Source organism: Acromyrmex echinatior, chromosome 14, assembly GCF_024713525.1.
Source record: "Acromyrmex echinatior isolate Ae372 chromosome 14, ASM2471352v2, whole genome shotgun sequence".
NCBI lineage: Eukaryota > Metazoa > Arthropoda > Insecta > Hymenoptera > Formicidae > Acromyrmex > Acromyrmex echinatior.
The window spans coordinates 5,747,963-5,773,973 of NC_141865.1; the positions used below are offsets into that span (position 1 = coordinate 5,747,963).

The 26,011-nt window shown below is 30.7% G+C and overlaps 1 protein-coding gene and 1 long non-coding RNA gene across 11 annotated transcripts in view; one reads left to right on the top strand and one right to left on the bottom strand.

Annotated features, from left to right (window-relative positions):
- LOC105150454 (uncharacterized) overlaps nt 1-26,011 on the top strand; it is a 234,622-nt gene that overhangs the window by 67,775 nt on the left and 140,836 nt on the right. The window lies entirely within an intron of this gene.
- Nucleotides 1-26,011, bottom strand: part of LOC105150452 (glutamate receptor ionotropic, kainate 2) — a 159,204-nt gene that overhangs the window by 32,001 nt on the left and 101,192 nt on the right. For 2 of the 3 annotated variants that reach the window (XM_087413339.1, XM_087413340.1), the window contains exons 3-8: nt 25,180-25,341; nt 16,519-16,770; nt 11,256-11,431; nt 7,780-7,833; nt 3,408-3,575; nt 2,210-2,362 (exon numbers count right to left, since the gene is read on the bottom strand). In XM_087413339.1, coding sequence (XP_087269465.1) covers nt 2,210-2,362; nt 3,408-3,575; nt 7,780-7,833; nt 11,256-11,431; nt 16,519-16,770; nt 25,180-25,341 — 965 coding nt within the window. Of the gene's footprint in view, nt 1-2,209; nt 2,363-3,407; nt 3,576-7,779; nt 7,834-10,262; nt 10,498-10,582; nt 10,660-11,255; nt 11,432-16,518; nt 16,771-25,179; nt 25,342-26,011 lie in introns of those variants that run through there. The other variant, XM_087413341.1, reaches the window with a different exon arrangement.

Consider the following 26,011-nt stretch of genomic DNA (forward strand, 5'->3'; position numbering starts at 1 on the left):
CACCGTAAAAGTTCAAGGACTTTCTTGTTTAAAGATTTAAAAGTCTCGTATCTTGTAATATTCCAATTTACGAATTTCAAATAAATCTCTGCAAATATAAAGAGAGATCCCTCTTTGTCCAGATTTTTAATTTATGCATAACGTCTGGATTTTTTATTCGCTGATATAATATTCCAAAAAATTTAAGAATTTCTCGACTGATAAGAAAATATTCAGATACGAAGCTTTAAGCTCTGCTTAATTTGTCATTGTCGCATCTAATAGGGAAGTCCTGTGTCGGTAGCACTCGGGTAATAAAACTTAGTGTTACACGCTGGATCTAAGTCATGGGCAGCACGTACGCGCGAGTTTACGTACGTGTCTCTCGTATGACGCGGTCGTGCATTCGGGATGGTCGCCATGCATGGAAAGCGCAACCATAGTGGCTAAAGGAGGAGAAAGCCCCGAGGTGAGGCTTTCGGGACGTAGCTATTTGCTAAATACGTTGTTCAATTATTCATGTGTCAACGTTGCTTTCCTTCCATTGCCTTCTGCATATATGTTTGCGGTTTATCACTGGACGACTACGAATCTCTGAGAGGCAACGAAGAGCAATTCTCGATCATCAAGATAGTAGCAATTTTTTATTGTTTCCTTTCGTCTCAGTGAATCGTAACTTTCCGTGATGTTGTAATAAAAGATGTGTGGCAATTTTGAACTTTAACACGTGTATTTTAATACTTTGGCTGGACTATAATTCTTTAAATTTGTAAATTATAAGAAAGAGACTTGTTTTATTCGTGTAAATATTGTGTAAATATTACGTTTATTTCTGCATCTTTAGATTTTTATGAATTATGAATTTTTGTCATTTGTGAGCCAAAAGATTATTATTGAATTTTAAAAGCTTAAAGAGATCTTAAAAGCAAAATGGAGTATAAGTAGCTTTAATAGTTCCTTAAGTACTGCATATATGTAAGTAGAGTTTAAATTACTTTAGAGCGTTAAGTCACGTTTAGTCAATCAATCTGTGACAGAAAAAAAAGATATTTGATGAAACTCTTGAAAAAGCATTTTACTAAGAAATCAGTATATCCTTGTAAACTTTTTTAACATTAACATTAATTAGAAATCTGTAAGATAAAATTTAATAAGAAGTAATAAATTAATAATTAATAAATTAAATTGAATTTTTTAAACTAACAAATTAACAAATTTTAACTATTTATAGGTTGAATTACAACTCTTAAAATTATAAAATTTCATTATAAAATTGTATTATTATATTATGTATATTCCTTTTTTACTTTTGCTACAATTATTCAGTGACTCGCAGTTAGTAAAAATAGCTGTGCAATTAAAAGATTTAATTCATCGTTCTCTATTTTTGAAAGGATTAGAAATATTTTTCTTGCGTAAAACAACACTACCTTTAAAGCTTGCAATGCATGTTTTCGTTTAATTATTCTAACCATGCAATACATTGTACTTGACTTAATGTAAAAATTTTGAGAAAAATATATTTTTTTCTTTGATAATGCAAATTTGGCTATTATCAATTATATATATAATTTTGATTAAAAAGAAGACTCGAATAAATATTTGTTGTTTATACATTTCGGATTGAAATCAAATAACGTGGAAAATAATTCGGAATTTCCGTATTTATCTTCAAAAATATCAAAATATAAAGACTATGCAACTATGTGCATAGCACATCATGATCGATTATTTTGCTGTTTTGTTTGCGGATTATTAACGTTAAAAATTGAATTCAAAATTTTTTTAGTAATATTGATGCTGTTTGAAATATTAATTTAAATATTAATAAGTAGTTATTAGTAATTTTATATTAATAAGTCCATTTTATTTATGATAAAATTTTCAGTTGATATTTAGATTAAGATTTTCTTTACAAACTTATAATATATATTTTTACCTTTAATTTTTTGTATAAATTAAAAGTATTAACTATAGCCAAGTTGGTAGGAGAAACTACATTTCATTAAGCGAAGTATAACACAAAAGTCCATTATTTTTCAATAAATAGATTTTGTGTATCTGCAGTAAAATTTTCAATTATTTTATTACATGTTTTCTCTCTCTCTCTCTCTTTTCTAAAGAAAAGAATTTAAGATATTTCTCTGAAATAATTGCATATGAAAACTTGCGTCACTAGCATTAGTTGTCTGCCTAACGGCTCGCTTGAAAATTCACAGAACGTACGTACGGCATTAATATAGTTGTAGAGTGATAAACCGTCGTCCCATGGTTCCTCTTTCTCACAGGACAGATTTGCTGGTCTTAAATCGTGACTACGGTCGAGAGCTGCCAAACCGTGCGCGAAAACCTGCACGCTATCGTACACCAAAGCTGGTTCTGCCTGAAACATACGTTTCCTTTTGACGAGAGTTTGTGTTTTGTGAATTGAACGAAAAACTTTAGTTTCAACTTTCGAATTGTTACATGGACAAAACTTTTGCCAGCACCTACTGATGCAAATATAGATTGGGCTAAATTGTGATTAAATTTTAATTAGACTCATTTTTAATTCTGTAGCTTAATGATTGGCCGATTATTATTCATACTTGTTAGAAATCAAAAATTCTGTTTCATTTTACAGTCAAAGTTCTTGTAAGATAGAATATTAAATGTATTCGATATGAAACACTGATCTTATTTAAAATAAATTATACAAAAATTTGCTTTTTGTAATTTAAAATTATAAATCGATATATTTTCAATTTAATAATTGTTGAATTTAAAATTTGGTAATATTTTGAAACAGCTTTAGTGAGAAAAAAATTTACGAAGGAACAAATTTAAATATATCGATTTTCTCATATTAATATATTAAGGAGGGAACTCTGGGGAGTAAACTCTGGGAAGTAAACTTAGCTATTTCAGCAGATGGTTGGCCATCTTCGAAGTCCTTGAGAGAAAACCGTGCTTAGTGCACTCAATTGATCCGAATTAATGACATTGCGGCGCTGGCCGCGAGCGAAACTCACTTAATTACTGAAGGGCTGACAAAGCTCGAACTGGACAGAGCTCTGCTGACCAATTCGGTCTATTCGACTTTTCAATTCCCTTTGCTTTTAGTCTATATTTGTTCGAAGCTAGTTTGTACCATATAAATTCATCTACTATTTTGTACTCACACAATTAATTGTTATTGCAAATCTTGGAAATATTATGCTCTTAAATAATATTCCGTAGCACTCACTTGAATCTTAAGTCTGTTTTAAATAATGTATATTTTATGTCAGATTGGAGAGAATAATGTTTTATTTTTAATTTTACGAATGAGTTTATTTTCAAAATTTTATAAAAATCTCTGTAACGCGTTGTATTATATTATAATAATATAACAATAAGTTAGTGAAGAAAGTATTTTAATTCTTTGTTGCATTGAAATTTCCACCAACCTGAATGACTCCCGTTTTGTTCAGAATGGCATGTCCAATCGCTGGTTGGAAACGTTCCATTTGCTTGAGTATTTCAGCAACTTTAGACTCTTCGAGATCCACTAAACGAAAGGCCGTCATGTTCACGCTATTATATTTGAAATCTTCTAGATCAAACGTTTCTATATCCTGTAAAAATAAATGTAGAAAAATGATTTGTTTATTTTATCCAATTAAATTCAATGTATATCCGTAAACTTAACTTTAATATATTTTATAATATCTTTATATTTTAATGCTAACTAACTGAATTTTCGACAACAAGTTGCGTTAATATATAATAAAATTCAATAAATACACAGTTAATTATGTTAAAATTAATGACACATTATTTTTAACATCAATAATTTCTATTAATTAGATTTAATAGATTAATAAGTAATAGATATTTTATAACAATTAAATTTTAATCTCAAGTATATATCGAACACACTGTGCTAGTTATTAGTAATATTTTGTAAAAATTGTAAAAAAGGAATTTCTTGTTTTATATCTAGATCAATTTAACTTCTGTAAATACATAAAGCTATCAATTTATTCACCATCTTTAAATGATAAGGAATTCGACCGGACACGAGATATTTAAGAAAATGTAACTGGGATAAATTTTTTCCCGCTCGCGGCATAGTTATGGGGCAAGTCGACTAAATTGAAGAAAAATGAGGCAGTTCCAGCGATTTCCGTCATCGTCGTAATTGCAATCGTTATAGCGTAACCAATCTCAACCAGTCTTGCCTAGGAAGCCTCGAGAGGGTATGATTTATAATTATACGGTGCTGCAGCGTTTACGACGTAGATCGTTAAAGTAAATAACGCGACTTCTCCATAGGGTCATTCACCGACAACTACATAGCTGCATAACATAGTCGATCATGGCAGATAAAGCTTCGTTCTTAAGCAGTTTCTTTTTTGTCCCTTTGATTTTATGTCTGTTACTCTTTTTTTTAATCCCATTTTTTAATCCCACCTCGCTGTGTATCCGACAAGGATTGAAAAGTTAATTTTTAAAAATAACTAATTGTCCTTACTCGTTACCGAGTAAAAAACCAGTTAACATTACTGTTATTTAAAAAGTAACGATTTGATTGATATTCATGAAATTTGTTATTCTTATGCTGTTCTGTGATTGGTTTATGGCATTCTAAGATGTTATAAACCAATCATAGAACCGTATTAACATCTTAAATTACTTAAAACGATCTTGATGTAAGAACAAATTATGAATTGAAGATTGAAGATTAAATATACAAAAATTATGTTATAAATATTTGAAATATAAAAAGTAATGATAAAAGTAATTGTAAAATTCATTACCGTTACCAAAAAAAATGTAACTACCATTACAGTTATTAAAAAAAAGAAGGTAACATTGCTATTAATCTATTATCAAGAAAGTAACTGTAACGGTAAATAACATTACAAGTACCGAGTTATTTTCAATCCCAAGTATCTGATCTACCTCTTGAATCACGGTACCATTTACTGCTGCGAGAAAGTTACGTAACATCTTCTGAAAATGATTTATTTAGAAACGCGCGGATGTACTCACTCCTTGTACAAGTCTAATGGGGGATTCGCATCCCAGGAGTGCATTAAACCTTTTTGCGAGATTGCACGTGGCAGTGGATATTTACTGAATTATTTGATCATAACGGAGCGTATTTTTTATTCCATTAAATTAATTGATTGTTTATTAGAATATATTTCAAAGTTTCTTTGAGTTCAACAATCATGTTTTATCATTATTCTATAATTGTTATAGCATTTGTATAGTACGTATATATTGTTTTGTGTAGCTTCATTTAGCTTAAACTATCTGCAATTTTAATAAATTTGATTAACTCGCGTTCATGAATTGCTATATATAGATTATTATTTGCTTCAAGATGAGAGTACGAATTTTTATTATACATGTACAAAATTATTTATATTATCTTAAACACGGTTGAGTTTCCGATTTTTGTTTACTAAGATTTTTTTACTCTTGTCAGTATGATATATATTATTTACAATATAAATGGTTTCTTTAACATATCCTATATATTTATTCTATTTTAAATCTATAATATAAATATTATATTATTAAATATTTCTACAATATAAATATTATATTAGGTGTTGGAATTAATTCGTAGCGTTTTTTAATGAAAGAATGTTATTTATTTCACATGAGCATTAAAAAATACATTAATGAAAGTACTTCCCATCACTTGTAAAACGCTACGAATTAATTCCAACACCTAATATAAAAAGATATTAGATTAGTTAGGATTCCTACACTACGCAATTGTTAACCGCTAATAATTGCTCGCAAGAAATGAACTCTGCAAATAACTCTACTGTATGCAATATTGTTTCACAATTAGATGCATACATATGTACATACGTATCTTTCAACATACATATATGACATATCCCATGCTATTGCCTACTAATGGAATATAGGACAATCGATATTTGATTAACGATAAACGCGTTCGTGATATGAGTTTCCGTACTATAATTATCTTGTTGCTAATATATATATTGATCTCTGACTAATAAACTAACTAAATGCCTGAATGTAACAGTTGTATCAACGGTAATATTTTGTTGTTCATTCCTCCCCCTCCCCCGTGTTTGTATTTATTAGTAGTACGAATTAGCCCATTTCCTGCAATTAAGAATTGATTAATGGAAGTCAGTTAAATCGAATATATTGCTGAAATCATTTTATGATGTAAACATCACAGTCGGATGCGTTGTAATCATTAATTAATCTTGACATATTTGTAGAAAAAATTACAGTATCTAACAGGAATTCGGTTCCGTGTACTGCTCCGTTGTTACGAACCGCAAAATTCGAAGGGAACATTTGCGAGACATGTATCACGCGTGTATGCATGTACGGAATGCATGTGTATACACATACGAGTGCAAATGCATCAAGCAAGAATGTACAGTTCTCCGTCCTTCAGCGAATGTACACAGTCTGCAGCTTGTGTTTGTACATTATACTTGGGCTAGCCGCGGGGTTTGTATGCGCTGTTAGCTCCATTTAAGATAGAAATTTACGCTGAATGAGACGACGGATTGGAATTTCGCTTGTGCGACTCAAAAGGTTGGGAGGTGATATGTCAAAGAAGAGCGTACTGGCCAAGAGAGAAACGCGTGGCGACACGAGCTTTCTGTGATCATCAGAGGAATACATGATATATGCGCCGCCTTGCTCATCCGTGGGAGGTCTAATTCCTACCACTGTCTATGTTCTAGGACGAATATGAGATAATACACATAATAAGCTGCACGGAATGTACAAAGAGAAGTGGGATCGACAGGAGCGCGAAATATGCCGGTTATGAAGATGATGAATGGTACACAGAGTCTCGTCTACAATATTCCCATATGCGTCTAAAAGAGATACTTTTTTTTACATGTTATGCTATATTACATGCCCAATAAATGGCATGTCGAGTGAAATAAATCTTCAAAATATACAAGTGCCATTATGATCATTTAGCTCATAATCAATGAGCTGTTCAATGATTCTATAGTAATACATTTAATTAAACTTGATGTTTCATTATAATCGACAGATGTGCAAGATTTATTAATTACTTATTAAAATTACATTAATTCAATATTTAAACGCAGATTGAATCGAGTTTCGAACCTAAATGTAATTCTGATTATATTAATATGAGAATTGAATTGATAATGAAATTATATAAAGAAAGCATAATAATTTAGTTTGTATTTTTATATTAGAATATGAGAGAGTCTATTTTATTGAGAGGATATTAACAATTGAGATTAAAATTTTTATTAAATTGATATTATAACAATATTGCCGAGCAAAAATAGAATAATCTTATAAGTGAAAAAAGACTGAGAAAAATAGATCAAGTAAAAGAAAGAATCTTATTTTCGATTGAAACGAATGTGTTTAATAATATTCATATGCAAATTTATGAATACATCTTTCAGTTCTGCAAATTGCTCTTCGATTCGGTTTATCGGACGCAATCATAAACTGAAGCTGGAAATAACATATTACATTGGTCATCTATTTTAATAATGGTGCTAATAAGCATTTTTTAGACATTTCAAAGAACTTATTATTGCAAAAAATATCGCCTCAGCAAGGATTTAAATCTGAAACTCCTTACTTTCCGGGACGTTTCGGCCGAAAATAGGATTCTTTTTATTACAAAAATAATTTTAATGTTATTATAAGAAAATTTGCTTTAGCTAAGGATTTTATGCACACAAGCTTAATCTGAATAATTTTAATATGCATTTAAATGTTTTCTTCTTTTGTCTTTGACGAAACTGAATATGAAGATGTACTTACAAAGGTTGTGAACATGTAGTGGTATCTGTAGTCATTCATTTGCAGTTGCAATATCTGTAAGAAATTAAAAAAAAAATTATATTTAAGAGATCTCTCTTCCAATTAATATAAATTATACTTCATCGTGTCATATATAAATATATATTACGATGCCATTAAAAGTAAATTTATCTTGCCATATTTTACTCCTATAATACTGTTTCGTAGTACCAATATTTTGACAATGTGGTTTTGTGGCGTTTTGGATATAGATCTGCACACATACTTTATGTATACATTCCGCGCTATCAGTATATATTGCAGTATGAACATTTGCACAACAAATATTATATTGCATATTGTCATTTCACTACACACGTATATTGATATTGCACCCTTTGTAGTTCGATAATTCGTCGTTTTTCATTTTTCGCGGTAAGGCCACGGCCATATGTATAAATCGATCGAGCTGAGATGGAAGCGAGTCAGATAAAAGAGGTCTTGCGCGGATCTTTCCGTGGAAAAACCTCTTCGTGGAAAGGAAAAGCGGATGGGACGAAGCGGGCGTGCGAGGTTAAAAGGATATACGAGACCCGTTGCATGAAAGCATGGACGTTTTTTGATTACTCGACCGGTTGAGGGTTATCCTTAGAAATTCCCGAAGGACGTAACATGCAAATAACGGGTTTGCTTCGACCGCATCTGAAGCAAGATTGCTTTCCGGAGTACCGCTGACAAGATTGTGGAAAGGAACAAAATCTAATCCCTCTTGCTTTCAATGTATTTACAGTCTTAATCTTTAGATTGCGAATAAGTTTTTCTACATTTCCTGGATTTGAATACTTTTCTATAATGCACAATTGTTTTACTTTTCGTTTTATATTTGATTGTAATTATCTGATAATCTCGTAATTACTTCTTTGTTCATAGCAATTTGCTACATGCGTATAAAATGATTTTTTTGTTTACTTTATACACTTTGCTAATTAATTATATGCTATTTAATTTATTACAGTAAATTCTAACATTCTATCCTTTTTATATCAACATTATTTATATGGAGGTCTGCATATAATTGCATTACATATATTATGCAGGCTCAATTGAATGTAATTTTATTTTGTATTTATGTTACACAATTCATTGTAAATTAAACACTGAATAATTTATGCGCTGTTGTCTCATGTTTGTTATGTACATAAATTACGGGAAGTCGCGTCTTTTCTTGTATCTGTGAAGTTAACACGGTATTTTATTAATTTTCAAAAAATAATGATTTGGTAGTACTTTCCACTATTCTACTGTTTGTTCAAAAATAACAAAATGTTCCGTATTTTTAATATCAAAAAATGAAAAATAAAGAAATGCCTTGATAATTTTACGTTCTAGCATGGCATAACTTCCTTTAAAGTACTAGATACCATCGAATATTTTATTCTTCTATTAAATTTTGAAAGAACAATAGAAAGTGCCACCGGAATAATCATTATTTTTTGAAAATTAATAAAATGCCGTGCTGATTTCACAGACACATTTTTCTCATGATATTGATTGTCCTAAGTTATAACGAACAAATTTTATCGTTTTTTGCAATATTATCTTCACAACTGAGAAACGAGTCGATAACGCGTGTTTCAATAGTGAACAACCGAGGCGTGTATTTCCGACACGTTGATCACTCGCCCGATTATGCAAATTTTTCTATTTGTCGGCCGTGCACGCAACAGCATTTCCAAAAGTATCGGGAAAAACATCGAGTGCTTTTATCACTTCAAGCGAGCGTGAAAATGGCATACGATTTTCATGAATTATTTTCACCTTGTTTTGTTACCACTAACAAGTCGTGCGATTTAATTTCACGATTTGCTGATTTGCGTCATGTGTTTGCAAATAGATGGTTAAATATTACGAAGCCATTGTCATCGTGAGTGTCCACGAATATAGTGGTCTATATAACTCAAAAAATTATTACGTCATTGAATATAAATAATAAATAAACTGTATAATATAAAATATAAAAAGACATTAAATATGTTAAAAGTTTCTACATCTTACAAGCATGAATTGATATTTGTTATTTATTAATTATTTTCAAAGCATTTAAAAAGAATTTATTAAATATTTCAGTAATCTATTAGATATTTTCATAATGTCGTTAATTTTTATTATCGTCGCTGTTATGAATATTATATATTTTACATAATACAAATATTACTCAAAATTTCTAAAAGTTGCTTTATCTGTTATAATATAATTCAATATATAATAATTTAAATATGAGAGATTTTTAAAATATAAATTATAAATATAAAATATAAATTAAATATAAAATATAAATTAAAATATAAAATATAAATTTATTCTACTTTTCGATCTACTTATATTATATTGTATATCGCTTTAGGATACATTAAGAACATTTTTTGAACACTGCATTTTCATTTTGAATCTAAAACTAGAAGGCAACAAGAAGTGTTGTTTTAGAAAGAAAAACTGCAACGTACAGTCACCATTAATCCCTATTGCAAAAGTCCTTTTAATCTCCGAGCAACCGAGTCCCTTTGCATGATTCTGGAAAGTTATTTATGAGTTGCGATGCGCCCCGTGTACAGATTTCTGCTTGTTTTCTCTTTTTCTTTCATTTTACATCCAGTAAACAACATGTTTTCCGTCTATACAACCGCCATAAGCTGTATTTTTTACTTATTTTCAATGCGATTCTAACGAGTCCATCGATATCTAAAAGAGATTTGGACAGATATTAAATTAAAGTTGGACAGGTATTAAATTTTCTCACAGAGAAAGAACAATTATTCATAATTACATGTGCATCACGTCACTTATATCAGATGCATTGATGACAGTTTTCTGCGCGAATTTCTCCTCTGATTTTTTTTTTTTCAAATAAATACTAATAATTCGGAAAAGAACAAAATATTTCGCTGATGAATTCTAATATTTCTTCTTTCATGAAACAAGTCTGGGAACATTTTGTTAACATGCATTAGTTTTGTTTATTTCAGATTTTCATATTTATAACAAGATACATGTTCAAATTTTGCAAGGAAAAGGGGAAAGTAATAAAATATAGAAAGACATACAAAATAAATATATTTATAAAATAAGTTGTGACTATAATAACATAAATCTGGTAAAGATTTTATATTTGAATGATTTAGGTTTGCAACTCTTTTATAATATTTCGTATTTTATTGCAAAAATATAGTATCTATCCGAATAAAGCAACTTGTCAGATTTATCATGCAAGAGATTAACGGTGTGAAAAAATATAGCAAGAGGGATATATGTGCGGAGGGGGGAGATACGTTCGTACTCTGATTTTCAAAATGTAATTTTAACATGATGAAAAAAAGGCGATGAATGTACAATATAAATGGAGATTGTTGGAATCTTTTTGGAGGTGCATGAACGATATCAGTATTTAAACATTCAGATTTTGTGAAATGATGCCAAATATCGAAACATTTAAAACTCACCGCTCGGAAGAATTGCTGCATGTGCGCCGGATCTGTGTCAACAATCAACTTGAAGATCTCTTTGTGTCTGACCTCCCGCAGGACCTGCCTGTAGGATGCAGGGCCCGCCTGACGAATGTACATTTCAGTTCTCACGGATGGCGGGGATTTTACGAGATCCTGCAGTTTGAACAGCCCTGCAAAAACAGAAGAGAGGTATTTTTTCGCGGCAAATTGGTCCTCGGCGTAATGCCAAGTTTTATCATTGCGCGTGCTTGTTATTTCTTTTAATCCTTTCCTTTATGAAACATTTAAAGTTACGTCACAACAAATATTTTTAATTGATTGGCATTGCTTGTTGCAATTATCTCAAATATCTACGTGAACTCACGATTTATCTTGTCAATTTTATATCGTGTATTAAACAGAAACAAAATGAAAGTACTTTTTCATGAGTTAGGACAAAGTTTTTCAACCGGTGTGCTACGGCTGACTAACCGCAAATAGTTTTCAAATATGCTGTGAAAATTTTAGCGAAGGTAAAAAAAGTGGAAAAATTAAAATTTATAAAAAAGTGAGTAAGACGCAAAGTATATTTTAAAAATTGAGATAATGACCTAAATTATATTTTGTTTACTTTTATTTTAATCATAATAATATCGCAATAAAATTACAAAAAATTTGAAACAATCAAATAAAAAATAATAATATTAGAATTTCACTGTTTATTATTGAATATCGTATTGATGATATCTGATAAAAGACATATGATATACGTTAAAGCTTGTACACCTAATGTACCTCGTCAAAGTTATGTAATATGCCTCGAATTGAAAAACGTTGAATTACTGCAGTAATGAAACATTTTAATTATTTCTGAAATTAACATTTTTTATTCCTTTTTATTTGTCAATTATTTTAACAGAGATGGAAATAGCAGGTTTATTTTCAAATTATACTGTTAGCGAGAAATGAATAAAATAATACGAAACAATGGTATAAAAATTCGAGAACATTTCGCAAAGCGTAATAAATGAAACAACCAATTTTCTGGAATGGTAATAGAAGTCTTCCACAATCCTCCATTCGTACAATGTAATCTAATCAACATCTAGATTCTTATGATACGTGTTATTTTTACGTAATAGGTATGGGTTGAGACATAATGTAAGAATGGGTTTTTGCATGACAGAAATGGATGAGTTGATAAAATACTCATCGTTTGCCATCTGTGGCAAAAGAACAATGTGGGAACATAAACTTGTTAATTTGATTTACAGAGAGAGATTTGCGATTAAACTATCAAGACCGTGACTTTGGTAGCAAACTTTTCATAACTACTTTTACAGCGTTAAGAGGGTTTGCGAAGATGTAGCTAAAAAGGTATCACGACTTTCACAATTTACTTCCATCCGATTGTTCTTCGACTACTTCTTAAGTTGCTGTCGACTCGAGATTTCCGTCGCGTGCACGGAATCCATTACATACGTATACGGTTACGTTCGCCCGCGGTTCATTTTCTGCGTCAATTCGATCGACATTAATTAATTTTAATCACAATTTGATTCTTATCCTTTTTTTTTGTTTTAATTAAGAGAAAAAAGTATTATTAATATACAATAACTTATTGTTACAATAATAATTTATTAAAAATTAATTAGTTATATAGTATTTGAATAATTTAATTGATAAATTAATTTATGGCTTCATAAGAAAAAAAACGCTGTAGAAGAATGAGAAAAATATTATCGTTGATATTATCGTCGATTTATTGTTAATGTATTCAGCACATTAGACCCTTTCAATTTCCAAGCGGCATGTTTTCTCTGGACTTTACTCAAAGATACAAATCTGATAAAGTCGCAAGATCTTCAGTGCAATCCTACTTTTCCGTATTTCTGAAAGAGACTTCTTGGACAGATAGGTGCCTCCAACTTTGAGCTTGCTAATTACTTCTTCGTAATGATTGCAACGAATAGAGCGACGGCAGGAAGAAGATCGATAAACAGCTAAAGGATGGTGAAAGAGAAGCAGAAGAAGATAAATTTTCTGGCGCGTTAACGAGCGCAGCTCGCAGGAGAGCTGGCACTTTCCGCAAAATGTAAAAATGAAAAATGGTAAACTTCACTTTCGGAACAAATCGAGCAATTACGGCCGCTTGCATACTTCTACGCTTGTACACAAGATGCTTTTAGACTCAAGAACTTAATTTCACTGACAGTTTTTTTTTTATTTATTAAGGCGTTGAATTTTCCCGTGTTGAACCAGATTCTCTGACAATTTTCTGACATTAATAACTTGCTTATTATAAGCGATTGAAAGTAAAGTAAATTTTACGAGACTCTTGATATATAGTAAATAACTTTGTAACAAGTTTATTAAATAATAGAATTATGTTTACGTGTATTTAAATAAAGTTTATTGAGTTAAATTTCTGTAAACAACTTGGAGTGAGAGAATGGAAATATCTTAAATAATAAAGGGTTGTAATGAAGATCAAGGTTTTCTTAGAGTATTTGATATATAAAGGACTACCACGAGCATTCCTGACTAAGAAACGTGTAAAAGGGAAAGTAGGAAAATTGCACAGGGTAGTCTGGTTTACAAAATTAACTCAGTAGATAGCAGTAACTATATACAGTGTTATATCTGGAAATTTATGATGGCATTATACGATACAGAGAGAAACAGTTCAGGAAAAATGTACACTAGTTTTGCGTTCTCTCATCTTATCATTTTGATGATATAAACGAACGTTTATGTGCGAGATTTCTTGACCTCGTTGAAGTCATAGATACAACACCAATGCAGATAGTGCCAAATACTCATTTCTGTGTAAATTTTTTATGAAACGATATAATTTTATTATACGAGTATTCTCTCATTATTATTGAAAAACTGAAATCTATAAATTATTTCAAAATGTTCAGAGAATAAATAGAGACTTTTAATAAATAAATTTGATAATTCCGTTGAAAAACATTTAATCTCTTTGAGAACTTTTGAAAATTTTTTAAAAATTGTGTTAAATATTTAAGCATTTTTTAATGATGAGTAATATTATTAAATTTGACAATTTAATTTATTAGACGTTAAATTTTTTTTTTTAGGAAACAGGGAGGCCAGTCTAAATGAGTACTCAGTTATGCGCGTTGCTTATTCGATTAAAGCTGATAATTAATTATTCGAAAATAAAAGTAACTAATAGTTTCATACATCGCGCTATTACATATTTCTGTCTCAAAATCACGTTTCGCTCGTTGGCTCAAGCGTCTCGTCGTCACGTTAAACGATTCATTATTTTATGCCGAAAAACGAAACTTTTCATACTCGATAAAGTTTTAACGAACTGCGAAACTATTTCTCCTATGACTATGAATAACTAAATGACAACGAGTGACGCAGGGGGCTTGCCAAATTTGTAAAGTGCTCGAGAGGTTTATTCAAAATCTCGCAGCGATTCTCATTATACTTGAAGCTCGCTAATTAAACTTATTAAACTATAATTATCGTTTGAAAATTTACAAATCACTACGTTCACTGAAACTTCAAGTCGTATCATTCCCAATTGACGTTGACTGCTTAATATTTAATGGTGTTTAAGTGAGCGACTGTCTTTGCATGTTGAAGTTTTAACGAACTCGTGAGACGCGAATTTTCTCGACTAATGAATATTTAGGTGATACCAGGTTGGGGATGTTACATTTCTCCTAGCGAGTTATAGTTGAAACGTTTTCGACACGCGTCGCTTTTACGACGGGGAATTTTGAAACTCCTTGTCTTATCCCCTTGTCATGGATTTATGGTAGGCCATAGAAATCAAGGGGGCAAAAAGTGCGTTCTTTCCGTTTCCTCTCTCGTTTTATCGCTAACGGCAGCGTCCTACTTTGTGCTCCTGTTATACGCCAAGTTACATCGTCCAATCAAGAGCGGCAGTTTAGAGAAGATAAGGTCGGAGACCTCCCACTTTTTCCTTCGCAAGAACTATAAGCGAAAGGACTCGTTTCGTAAATATGCGATAAATTTGCGATATCTAGAATTATTAACTTTAAAAATGTTAAGAATGGGGAATAAAATTTTGTTAGTGCGTTCAACCGAATTCGCTGTAAGATCCATGGCTTGAATAGCAATTACCAATGAAACAAACAGCGACTCTTTGGATACGTCAAATCGATAAGTTGTATAAGTGGGAGAAATTCTCCTTTTCATTTCCAAATTCTGATAATACAAATCGTGATGCTTTATAAATAATTACTTGACCATGACGATTGCGGTTTCTCCGTCGAGGCAAATAAATGTAAAGGCTTTTCCCGGATAGACGGATATGGATGAAAGAAATATGGGTGAATTCATACATTTTCCCGGCGATAGTTAAAATATACTAATGCGATTCGAAAAGAATGGAGATGACAGGTGACTTTGGCGTGGATATTATGCGTCAACGCCGCGTCGGAATTTCGATGAGTTGCCGCGAGTGATGCCAGCCCGTCGCGGAATGGAAATGGGCGCCAAGAGGAGCCGCGACCGAGGGGTTAAGTTGATGGCAAAAAGTGGCGAGGGAGTGACAGAGAGCAATCTCGTGAGCGGTCGTCGCGAGTTTACGTCGTCGTATGTAAACGCGTTACTTCTGCGTGCGAGTGACAAGCCGACATTTTGGACGGTAGCGGGATTCCACTTCCGGTGTCTGATTCCGACGTTCTATTTGCATAGAGACGCATCGCCGACATTGCGGAGGAACCAAAAATAAAATGAAATAAAATGAAATAAAATAAAATAAAACGCATCTGCGTAATGAACGCGTCGACGGTGTTAACGAGATCGCCTGTTCCGTATATCCATGGAGTAGTTTCCATGGAATAGTTGTTGTTATACATATACGAAGTCCGCTGGTCGCGGTAAAATGAGTTCCATGCGGTCGGGAAATCTTTTTAACTTGGATGTCGTGTGTAGCATTGTTCGCATGTTCGTGCTCACAGTCCATTGCATACCGCGTTCCATTAGAACCATTCTTACCGTTCTGTACGGAAAAATATATACCGATTTAATCCTGTACCATCCGAGTTGATTACTGCGCGATATATAACAAATTAACATTACATTGTGAAAATAAGATTAAAAAATGTAGATATTAATGCGAAGAGAGAGAGAGAGAGAGAGAGAGAGAGAGAGAGAGAGAGGATAAACTCTTGTAAAAATATTCTTGCTAATAAGATACATTGAACATTTATATGAGTTTGTGAGGATTTCAAAGATTACCGCGACAATTTTATTGTTCTTCACTTACCATAATCTTCTTCATAGATAATAGCCACTCTAGTCCAATTTAGAAAGGAAATAAGGTCCTTGAATGCTGTGTTAAGATGATCTTGTGCGGGATATAAGTTAATGCTGAACTCTTTGAAAGTGGGCTCGAAATCGACCCTCGCTTCAAGGTGAGGAACGTCCAATGCTTCGCATATACTTTGTATATGAGCACCTAAAAGTGGGTCAGACGGTCCGAAGATGCCTTGTACCGATCTGGATAGTTGCTTGCAGGCTGCAATGAAAATTAAAAGACTTGAGCAATTTAATAGCAAAATATGTACTGACAATAATTACTATTTATATTATAAATTAATTTATATTTATAACTTTTGCCTATAAAAGTTTAGTTGTTTTATTGAAAGTTTAGAACTCTTGTAAAAATTTTGATCGGTTTTTTTTAAATGAAATATTATAAACGTATTTAGAAATATTATATTTTTTATAAATTTATATATTTAGAAAAATAAACGCAGGATCTCTTTTATAAGTATTTCACTGATGTGTTAAATACTGTGGATGTGGTGTAATATATATATAATATTGTAAGATGAGCGAGGAAGACGTCAATGGGAGCATGAGAGTGTGCTAAAACGGAGATTGGAGAATGGAGACTGGCTTTGACATATCAATTTCATATTTCTAGATGAAGCGTACTTGGAAGTTCTGTATCAGCGAAAGCTGCAGTAAATTGTCGACAGACTCTTTTGATCCTCGCTACTGTTCTTTCGTAATCTTGTATAATAAATTACTATTACAAAACAGCTTTAGAATTTTGAAAGACTTTAACGGAATTTTGAAAGACTTTAACGGAATTTTGAAAGAATCAATAATAAACTCTGAAATGTTTCCTTTATTGAATTCAATAAAAATCACTATAACATAAAAATTTTAGTAATTTGCGCAATTATGTAAAAGATCGTAAATAATAAAAGAGAATAAAAATATGACAAATTGGATTTTTACAAATCATAAAGAATTCTTTTTCAATAAGTTTTAATTTTCAGGTAATTTTCAGTTGTAAAATGTAATGTAACTGTGTAAATGAGAAATTTTCTTTCTACCTTGTTTATTAATTGCACATTTTATTAATTTTTTACCTTTGTAAACTCGATTGTGAAATTTATTAATTTATAATTATAAATAAACGGTAGTTTTAATTGAGGTAATTAACTTACAAAGGACACACACACACACACACACACACAAAATAGATAGGTTGCCCATAACAAATCGATAACTTGTTATATTACTTACGTTATGCGTTTATTTATTTAAAAAATTAACATATCAGTACCTTAATGAAAATGGATTGATGAAGTCAGTTTAAAAGCAAAATGCAGAAATAGAATCGAATAATATGATTGAAATGTAATATATAATAATGGTCAATATGTGATATATTGGATGATTTTATCGGAAATAAATGTAATATATGTTTTGCAATCTTTCGATGTACGCGTTTTCTAGTGAGCAGACAGGGAATTGATACATTCTTTTAAAGGCTCAGTTTTCTTATCTATTATCCTTGAAGGAAAAGCCCTCCGGACTACAGCTTTATTTTTCCTTACATCGCAAATTATTCGTGGCACGCTTGTGAGAAGTGCATTGAAGGATGGATAAGTTTGATTTTGGTAGTATTATGACTAAGAATTCTCGCTGGCTGAGTTTTATCGCTATCTTGAATTCAGCGTTTCTTTATTTCCATTGTGGAAATTATGGTTTGCGACTATATTGAATTTCACGTATGCTGCATCACGTAAGCAGTATTTGTTCTCACGAAATTAACTTTTCCATTTGTGCATTTGTCTATATCAAATTACTTATTATTCGATAATATTCTTGATAATTACAATATTTTGTATTTTATCTATTATGTGATTATAATTTATTATTAAAAATATCTAGTTAACTTGGATAATAATTAATTAAAAAGAATGTATTTCAAGGAAATAATAACGGAATGAGAAATACTTTTTGTATAGCAACAGCGTTAGAAGGTTCAAATAAAATGGATTCGTGATTTCCTTTGGTGAAAGAAATCATGGTTTCTTTTGTTGAAAGAATCCAGTATAATTGTAATGAAATACTTTGGGAAAGAATACTAACGATTTTGATTAAATATTCTCAATTGTTCTCTTACATAAAAAAGATTATCATAGCATTATTGTTTAGAGACACGTTGATACAATAATTTTATATAGTCTACTTTTACTATCTATTTATTTTGAATTAATTCGCCTTTGATATAAAGCGTATCTGAGACGATTACTCAGTAACAAAGAATATTATATTATACTTGCTGTGTGCTCGCTTAGCTGAGATTTTCGCTAATTTGTTCCTTTATAATTCTTTTGTATTCTTATAATACTTTTGTACCATACATATTCGCCTAATTAAATTGTCTACACAAAAAACATTTTCTACTATTTTAAAACTTGCCTTTATTAAAATTTTTGTGTTTTTAACATGTTATTTGGATATTTTCTGTTAAATTAATATTTAATTGTTCTTAAAATAAGACAATTTATGATTATTTATTAAGTGAATAAATAATTATAAAAAAAGATAATGTAATTTTAAAACGTAAATTCGAAAAGAAATGAATATTTAACAAATAATAAATTTTTTTAAAGTTAATTTTATTAAAGAAATATGTTCCCACAGTTTGTTTTTAAATTGTATTAAAATGTTACATTTTTTATGTTAATTTTTACATAGTATTATGTTTATATTATTTTTTATCTTATGTCAAATTAACATAAAAATTCGGCTGGGATACATGAAAATGTGTTCAATTTAACATTTTCCAATTGTTCTAAGATTTGTAAAAAGGCGCAAATATATGACACATCATTTTTTTGGAATGCACATTTCATTGTTATGAAATTATCTTATCATGCTATTTTATCGTTGATTAAGTCGAGCCGAAGTAAATAAGAATCGTCACCTCGTTATATCGCAGTTTTGTTTAACGAACCGATATTTATCCTTTTTACGTTTAATGAGTGCGACAGTTTCCGCACAAAGAGCGTCGGTGCTTTCTTATAATTTTTATGAGCTTAATATAATACACGATGCGCGATCGCAATTTTACGAATTATCGCAATTAAGATGATGATATTGCTATATATAGTTTAAAAAATATGCTTTTTTTTAAATTACTACAGACATTTAATTTATTAAATCAGTAATCATTTGGAATAATTAGCTTTATTCGAAATTAATGGAATTTATTAGAGTAAATCTTTGTGTTCAATTAATTACTCGGAACAAAGAATACAAATTATAGTTTTAAATAAAAAAAGTATAAATAAAATATATTATTACATAAGATTTTTTTGCATAACTGACAGAATGAAAAAAAAGCATTTTTTTATTTTATTATATGATATTTTAAATCAAATCTGCAAAGATGTAATTAATGCAAACGCTATGTAATTGCGATACACTCTTTGTGATCATCGTTGTAATACGGTTAAAGGATGATCCGGTAAACGTTTTCGTTTTTCATCGCTAAAAGTTGCATAAGCAACTGTGTATTCGCATGCTCGCGAAGTTATCTCATACAGATATATGGCAGCTTGAATTATTAGGATTAAGCCGACTGACAATGACGAGCTGCAAATCTCTTTAAAAAGCCATTGCGAAGTCGTTAGGGGAATAGAAGAGGACGGCGGACGGGTAGGATGAGATTGTCTATTAGAATTACGAATGCAATGTGCGAACGGAGTTTTCCCATAGACACTGGGAAATAAAATCCTGCAAAATAATCGCTTCGTCATTTGGTTAGCTGCACGCCATTTCTGGCCGTAGCTCTCGTAAACGGAACTTGCCATTAAAGTGTTCCGCCTCGGTGGTTCGGGTCGCTGCTCCTTAAAGTTATCCAATCAATTTCCCTGGTTTAGATCTCTTCCGATTTCTATCTTCCTTTGTTTTCTATTTTCGCAGTGAACGAATTACACCTACGACGTAAACTTGAAAAGAAATTTGTGTGATGTCCTATTTCCATGCGAGCTCGAGGAAATGAAATTTTTTTTTTTTTTTTTGCGAAATTATTAAAGTAGTATACAGTTTTTTATCATCGAGAGAGTAACTTACTTTATTCTTTACAATGTAAGAGCATGAAACGAACTTTATGTCATGTATCCGTGATGTTAGGAAGAAGAAAACTTCTTTTAACGTAGCAAAAGCATGAACTTTTACTTTAAAACTTCTTGTTATTAACTGTTTTCGATAACAACTCTATGTTTCTCTCTAACGACTTAATAAAATTTCATAAAAGTAAATTAAATTTTATTAGATGCTGCCTTTTTATATTTTTCTTTTTTAAAAATACTTATTGATTGATTTTCCGATAAAATTTCTGTTGAAACAAACAAAATAAATGAAATACTTTAACTAAGATAAAGGTAGCAATAAAATATATTTATTTAGTTGTGTTTAATGTATTGTGTCTTACTTCGTGTCTTACTTTATTATAGAAGAAGAAAAATTGTTTGCTCTCATCTTTTCTTCGAGAAATACAATATTATGCTCTTCTGATAATTGCTTTACCAATTGACATGCATATAATGCGTTCTTCCGACAGTAAGATGTCACAATACCTTGTAATCCGTACTAGATGCCCTGAAAAATTCATACAGGATTTTCTCTCGAGTTGAGTATTTCGTCGCGAATTCAATTTTCTATCGAGGCTTTGTTCTTCGTTTCTCGTCCTGGAGAGCTCCGACATAACTGTGCGGAAAATAAAGAATCCTTATGTAACAATTTTCCACAGAATAACAAAAGAATCCTGCGTTGATTCTCTAAAATGCAACTTGTCTATATTTGATGATAAAATTTCTCTCTTCGATAAGCCCGACTATACGAGGAGGATTGTTTAATTTATGATTTAAATATTCTGTGAATGAAAAGAAAGAGAAAAAGAATAACGTATATTGTTGTTTCTCCCCTTCCCCCCCCCCAAAAAAAATTATTTTTTAGTCGTTAAACGTATTGAGGAAAAATGATATTTTAATTTTTCCATTCAGGTTTCATGATACATAAATATTCGATTCTGGCTCGGTAGGAGACGATTTTGCGCATGATAGAGCAGAGCGGAGTTTCAAATCCGTTTGAAAACTTTTGCATGAAGAAATACAGATCGTGGACACATTAGGCGAAGATAACACAAACGGCGCGAGCATCAGCCGCGATTACTTTTAGGCGAAATGCATCACGGCATAGTAGGCGCGAGTCAACTGAATTCGCGCGTACGCAACATTAAACTCGCGTAGAGATGCGCAAAAATGAGAAAATATATACAGGCACCTATCCCGGGTGACATGGGAAATTTATCGCGGGGTGAGCCAGTTTACAAAAGAAATGTTGCAAAAGTTGCGCCGTTCGACACGGTTCAACCCCGTCCGAGAGAGGAAACGCAGTAGTCAGGACGACCGGAAGGGATGCGGAGAAATCTTTCCAACCATGGATATCATTTTAAGCACGCCGGAGGAAAAAAATACATGGATTCTTGTTATACATAATGGGATTCTATAGGCATATTTATGGCCAAATACTTTCCGCTTGAGAAAATTCAAGAGGGTGCAAATGATCGCAAGATTCCCCTCGATGTTTTGAGAAAAAGCGCTGATAAATGTATACTTCATTTATATGTTACTTGGATATATATTTGGCTATTTACAGATGAGGCTTGAATAGTTTCCTTATAGCAGAATTTCATGAAATTTATATTTATATATCTCTATTCATTATTTTCGTATTTGCCTTGGGCACCACCCTAGTTGTTATATGTATAGCCATTTATTGTTCTATTCTGTAAAAAAGACTCTTAAGATATATGTTTTAGTGAACTTGGAATTGGCGACATAAACACGAATCTCATTCTTTTACCTCGCTTGTTTAGTAAGTTGAAAATCTTCGCCACGCACGATTTAAGAAGAAAATTAGATGTGCTCTCTTTATTAGTTACATGCTTGCATTTAATCATTGTACCATATTCGCACATATATAAGGTTTTTCCAACTTACACAGAATCTTCTTTATATAAAGAAACTTTTGCCTCACTGAACGTCGATTGTACGCATCCTCGTCGCATCATACTAGAATTTTATTAAATCGTGAGTATATTTATTTCTTTCGGATAATAACAAAATGGCTTCTTTATTGTGTTCTTTATTGTTTGCCAAAGATAACTTGAGAATCGTGGGGTTAAACCAAACAAATGGAATCTCTACGCAGTGTAGAATTTTGTAAGAAAACACATTTCGAAGAGACATTGCCCCATAGCGAATTCATAACTGGTCGAGCTCGTCGCACTGAGATTTATCCGCCGCGCTTGCGATTGCGCGAGAGACATTGTTATGGTTTCGGCTCTCGGAGTCGATCCGGTTTCGTGTTATTTTACATAAATCTGAAGCTACATCATGTCGCGTGCGACGTTCTCGCGCTGTAATTCACTATAGCCGATCGCTAACTGAATTGCTTTCACTAGGCTTCCTGCCAACTTTTAAGCTCGCGTGTCAAAAGCGCTCCAATGACAGGAGATTCACGTCATACTCTAACTACCAGTCTTTTGAGCATATTAAAATGAAGGCTAAATTAATTAATTAGCTGGTTTTAGCTAGTATGTCACTGTTCACAATCACTAGCTGACACGTGCTAGCGAAGCAGGTATATATTTTACATTGTATAAATTGCACGGAGTAAATATCTTTTAGTCTATATTCGTATACTCTCGCATTTAATACTGCACGTAAAATATGAATTCAGGTTTATTTTACACTAGTTGAAGTATTCTTGTAAATACATCATTTTAAATTCAATGAATAACATGCTCTGCATTCTATATATTATATAGAATAATTCTATTTTTTATAGATATTTTGCAAACTTAATTAAAAACGCACAAATTTCAAAGTAATTCAGAGAACAAGTTTTTCATATAACAATTTAATAGAATTGCTATACATATTTTTAACAACATAATTAATAGAAATTTCATTCATCGACGTTTTTATTTATATTTCTGATTTTTATTTCGCAATATGTTTTCAAGTATTAGTCTAATTTTTTAAATAATCTATTTTCATATCTTCAAGTGTATAGTTTGTTGAATAAGCGACGCGAAGCAATTATTTAAAAAGTGACATGGTTTTTTTTTAGTAGATATGACGCAACTAAGTCCAAATTATCAATCATTCGGGATATGTTACATCAACCATACTTTTTTTAATGTTTAAATTTTTTTAGAAAATAAATAAAAATCATAATAAAATTAAAAAACAGTAATAAAATTGAAAATTTAAAATTATGAATTACTTAAGATGTGTTATTTTAATGTGACATATCTTAATATAAATCTAAATATTAATATTTATTATACATATTTTTGATCAAACCGATGATATTATGCAATTGATATTGCTAAGTTCAATTGATGTCTGAATTTAAAATATCTTTCTCTTCAAATAATTTTTAAGAACTGTTTTTTCATGAAAAAATTATTGACGGATTTTTTTCTTATCATTACACAATTATAGTCAAAATTAGTAGATATATTTTTAATTACACATTATTTACAAAAAAAAAGAATAAAAGTAAATTGATTAAAAAATAAGAAGATTGTGATATTGTAAAGCTGTTACGTTACAATTAATTACTATCAACTATATTAATTGTATATTTGCGATGCTATCAATCATTGTCGCCTTCCAAATTATCGCTGTCGTGTATCTTGTAGGTGCAACTTATAAACAATAATTTAACGATATAAGAAAATCACGTCTGTCATTTTACCTAATTGTTACTACAATATTTTACTTTTTATGATTATGATTTGATTTTAGTTATTTTACATTAATTATGAATTTTTATTAGCGATATAACGATATTACAATCTATTACATAGATAGTATATCATTAATAAAGAATTTTCTCATTTATTAAATTTATTTAAGAGGAAAATAATATTTGGAAGCACTCTTAATTTACCTAGATAACAAATTCATGCCTTCTCAATATTACGACGCATTTATATGTTCTCATAGAATAAAGAGGGGTAAATTGAATAAGTTAAAAAATTTTCGAAATTAAAAAAAAATTAAACTCACTTTTAAATAAACTCACACAGTGTATTTAATCAAATATACAAAACGTATGCCGTATAAAGTTTAGTTACCTTATATGTTGACAAAAGCGAAGATTTTAAATCTGACTTGAAACTTTTTTTTAGGAAAAAATAAAATGAAACTTTATAATGTAAAAAGTTGAAATTAATACATTCTAGAACAACGACCACAAATAAATTGCTTCTTTCCTTCAGCTTTAATATAATGTTTATACAACTACACTTTATATTTTTTTTTAACAGCATTTTTCGTAATTAACAAGCGTGAAATTGTAATTATCCAAAATGCTCCGCTATATCTTACAGAAATTATTGATTGCAAGATACAGACACTCTGGAGAAAGACGAATAATAGATGATTAACTATTTAATAATTAGTTCTTTCAAGATAACACGCAATAGATGATTCAAATAATATTTATTTGCCATTCAAATATATATAATATTTAAGATAATCTCTCAGAATAATACTGTTTATATACTTTTACGAGGTTATATTGATTATTTTCCTACCTTTCTTGGACGTGCGAAACGAATCGTCCTTAGGCACATATTGAATATCGTAAACCAATGTCGTGTTCGCCAATAGAGTCTTATCCTTGTTGATTTTGTAAATGGCGTATTTGAATGCCAACTCCGACGGACTATCCTTCTGATCCTCGGTGAAGATCGCTCCTGCAACAATTTAATAATATCTTTTTTAAACATTAAAGTTTTTATCTTCGAAACTATACAATATTATAGTCATGGATTATTGATGTTAGATACCATCCAAACAATTTGTGCACTGATAAAATATTATTTTCAACAATGCCATAATAAATATAATATTGAAACGTAAACTTCTCTTTTTTTAGGAAGATACAAATATAAGATTTGTTCCAGAAATTTATTTCAGAATTATTGTAAGAATTTTATTTCTCTGTTCAAAGGGATTAGGAGATGATAAAATTTATTTAAACATGTATTTTTGATATAGCAAATAAATTTTGTGGTTAATTAATTATATTTTTTATTAATTTATTATAATTAATATTACATATCATCCAGAGGAAAATGAAATTAAATTTGATCAAAGTGATTTTATTTGCAATTTAATTCTCTTATAATTGGATTTTTTATCTCACAACTTTTGGTAGCTGAATAACAAATTTTAATACATTTATTAATTGCTTATCATTTTACTAGTGACAAGAAAATATAGAAATTTATTTCAGAATTATGTTATACTTGAATCGTGAATAAAATTCCCGGGGGAAATGCGTCTATATCAGAAGCAGAGATGAAACTGGTAACACAGACAAATCCGAAAAGAAAATTCCGGCATCACTAAAAGAAACTGAAT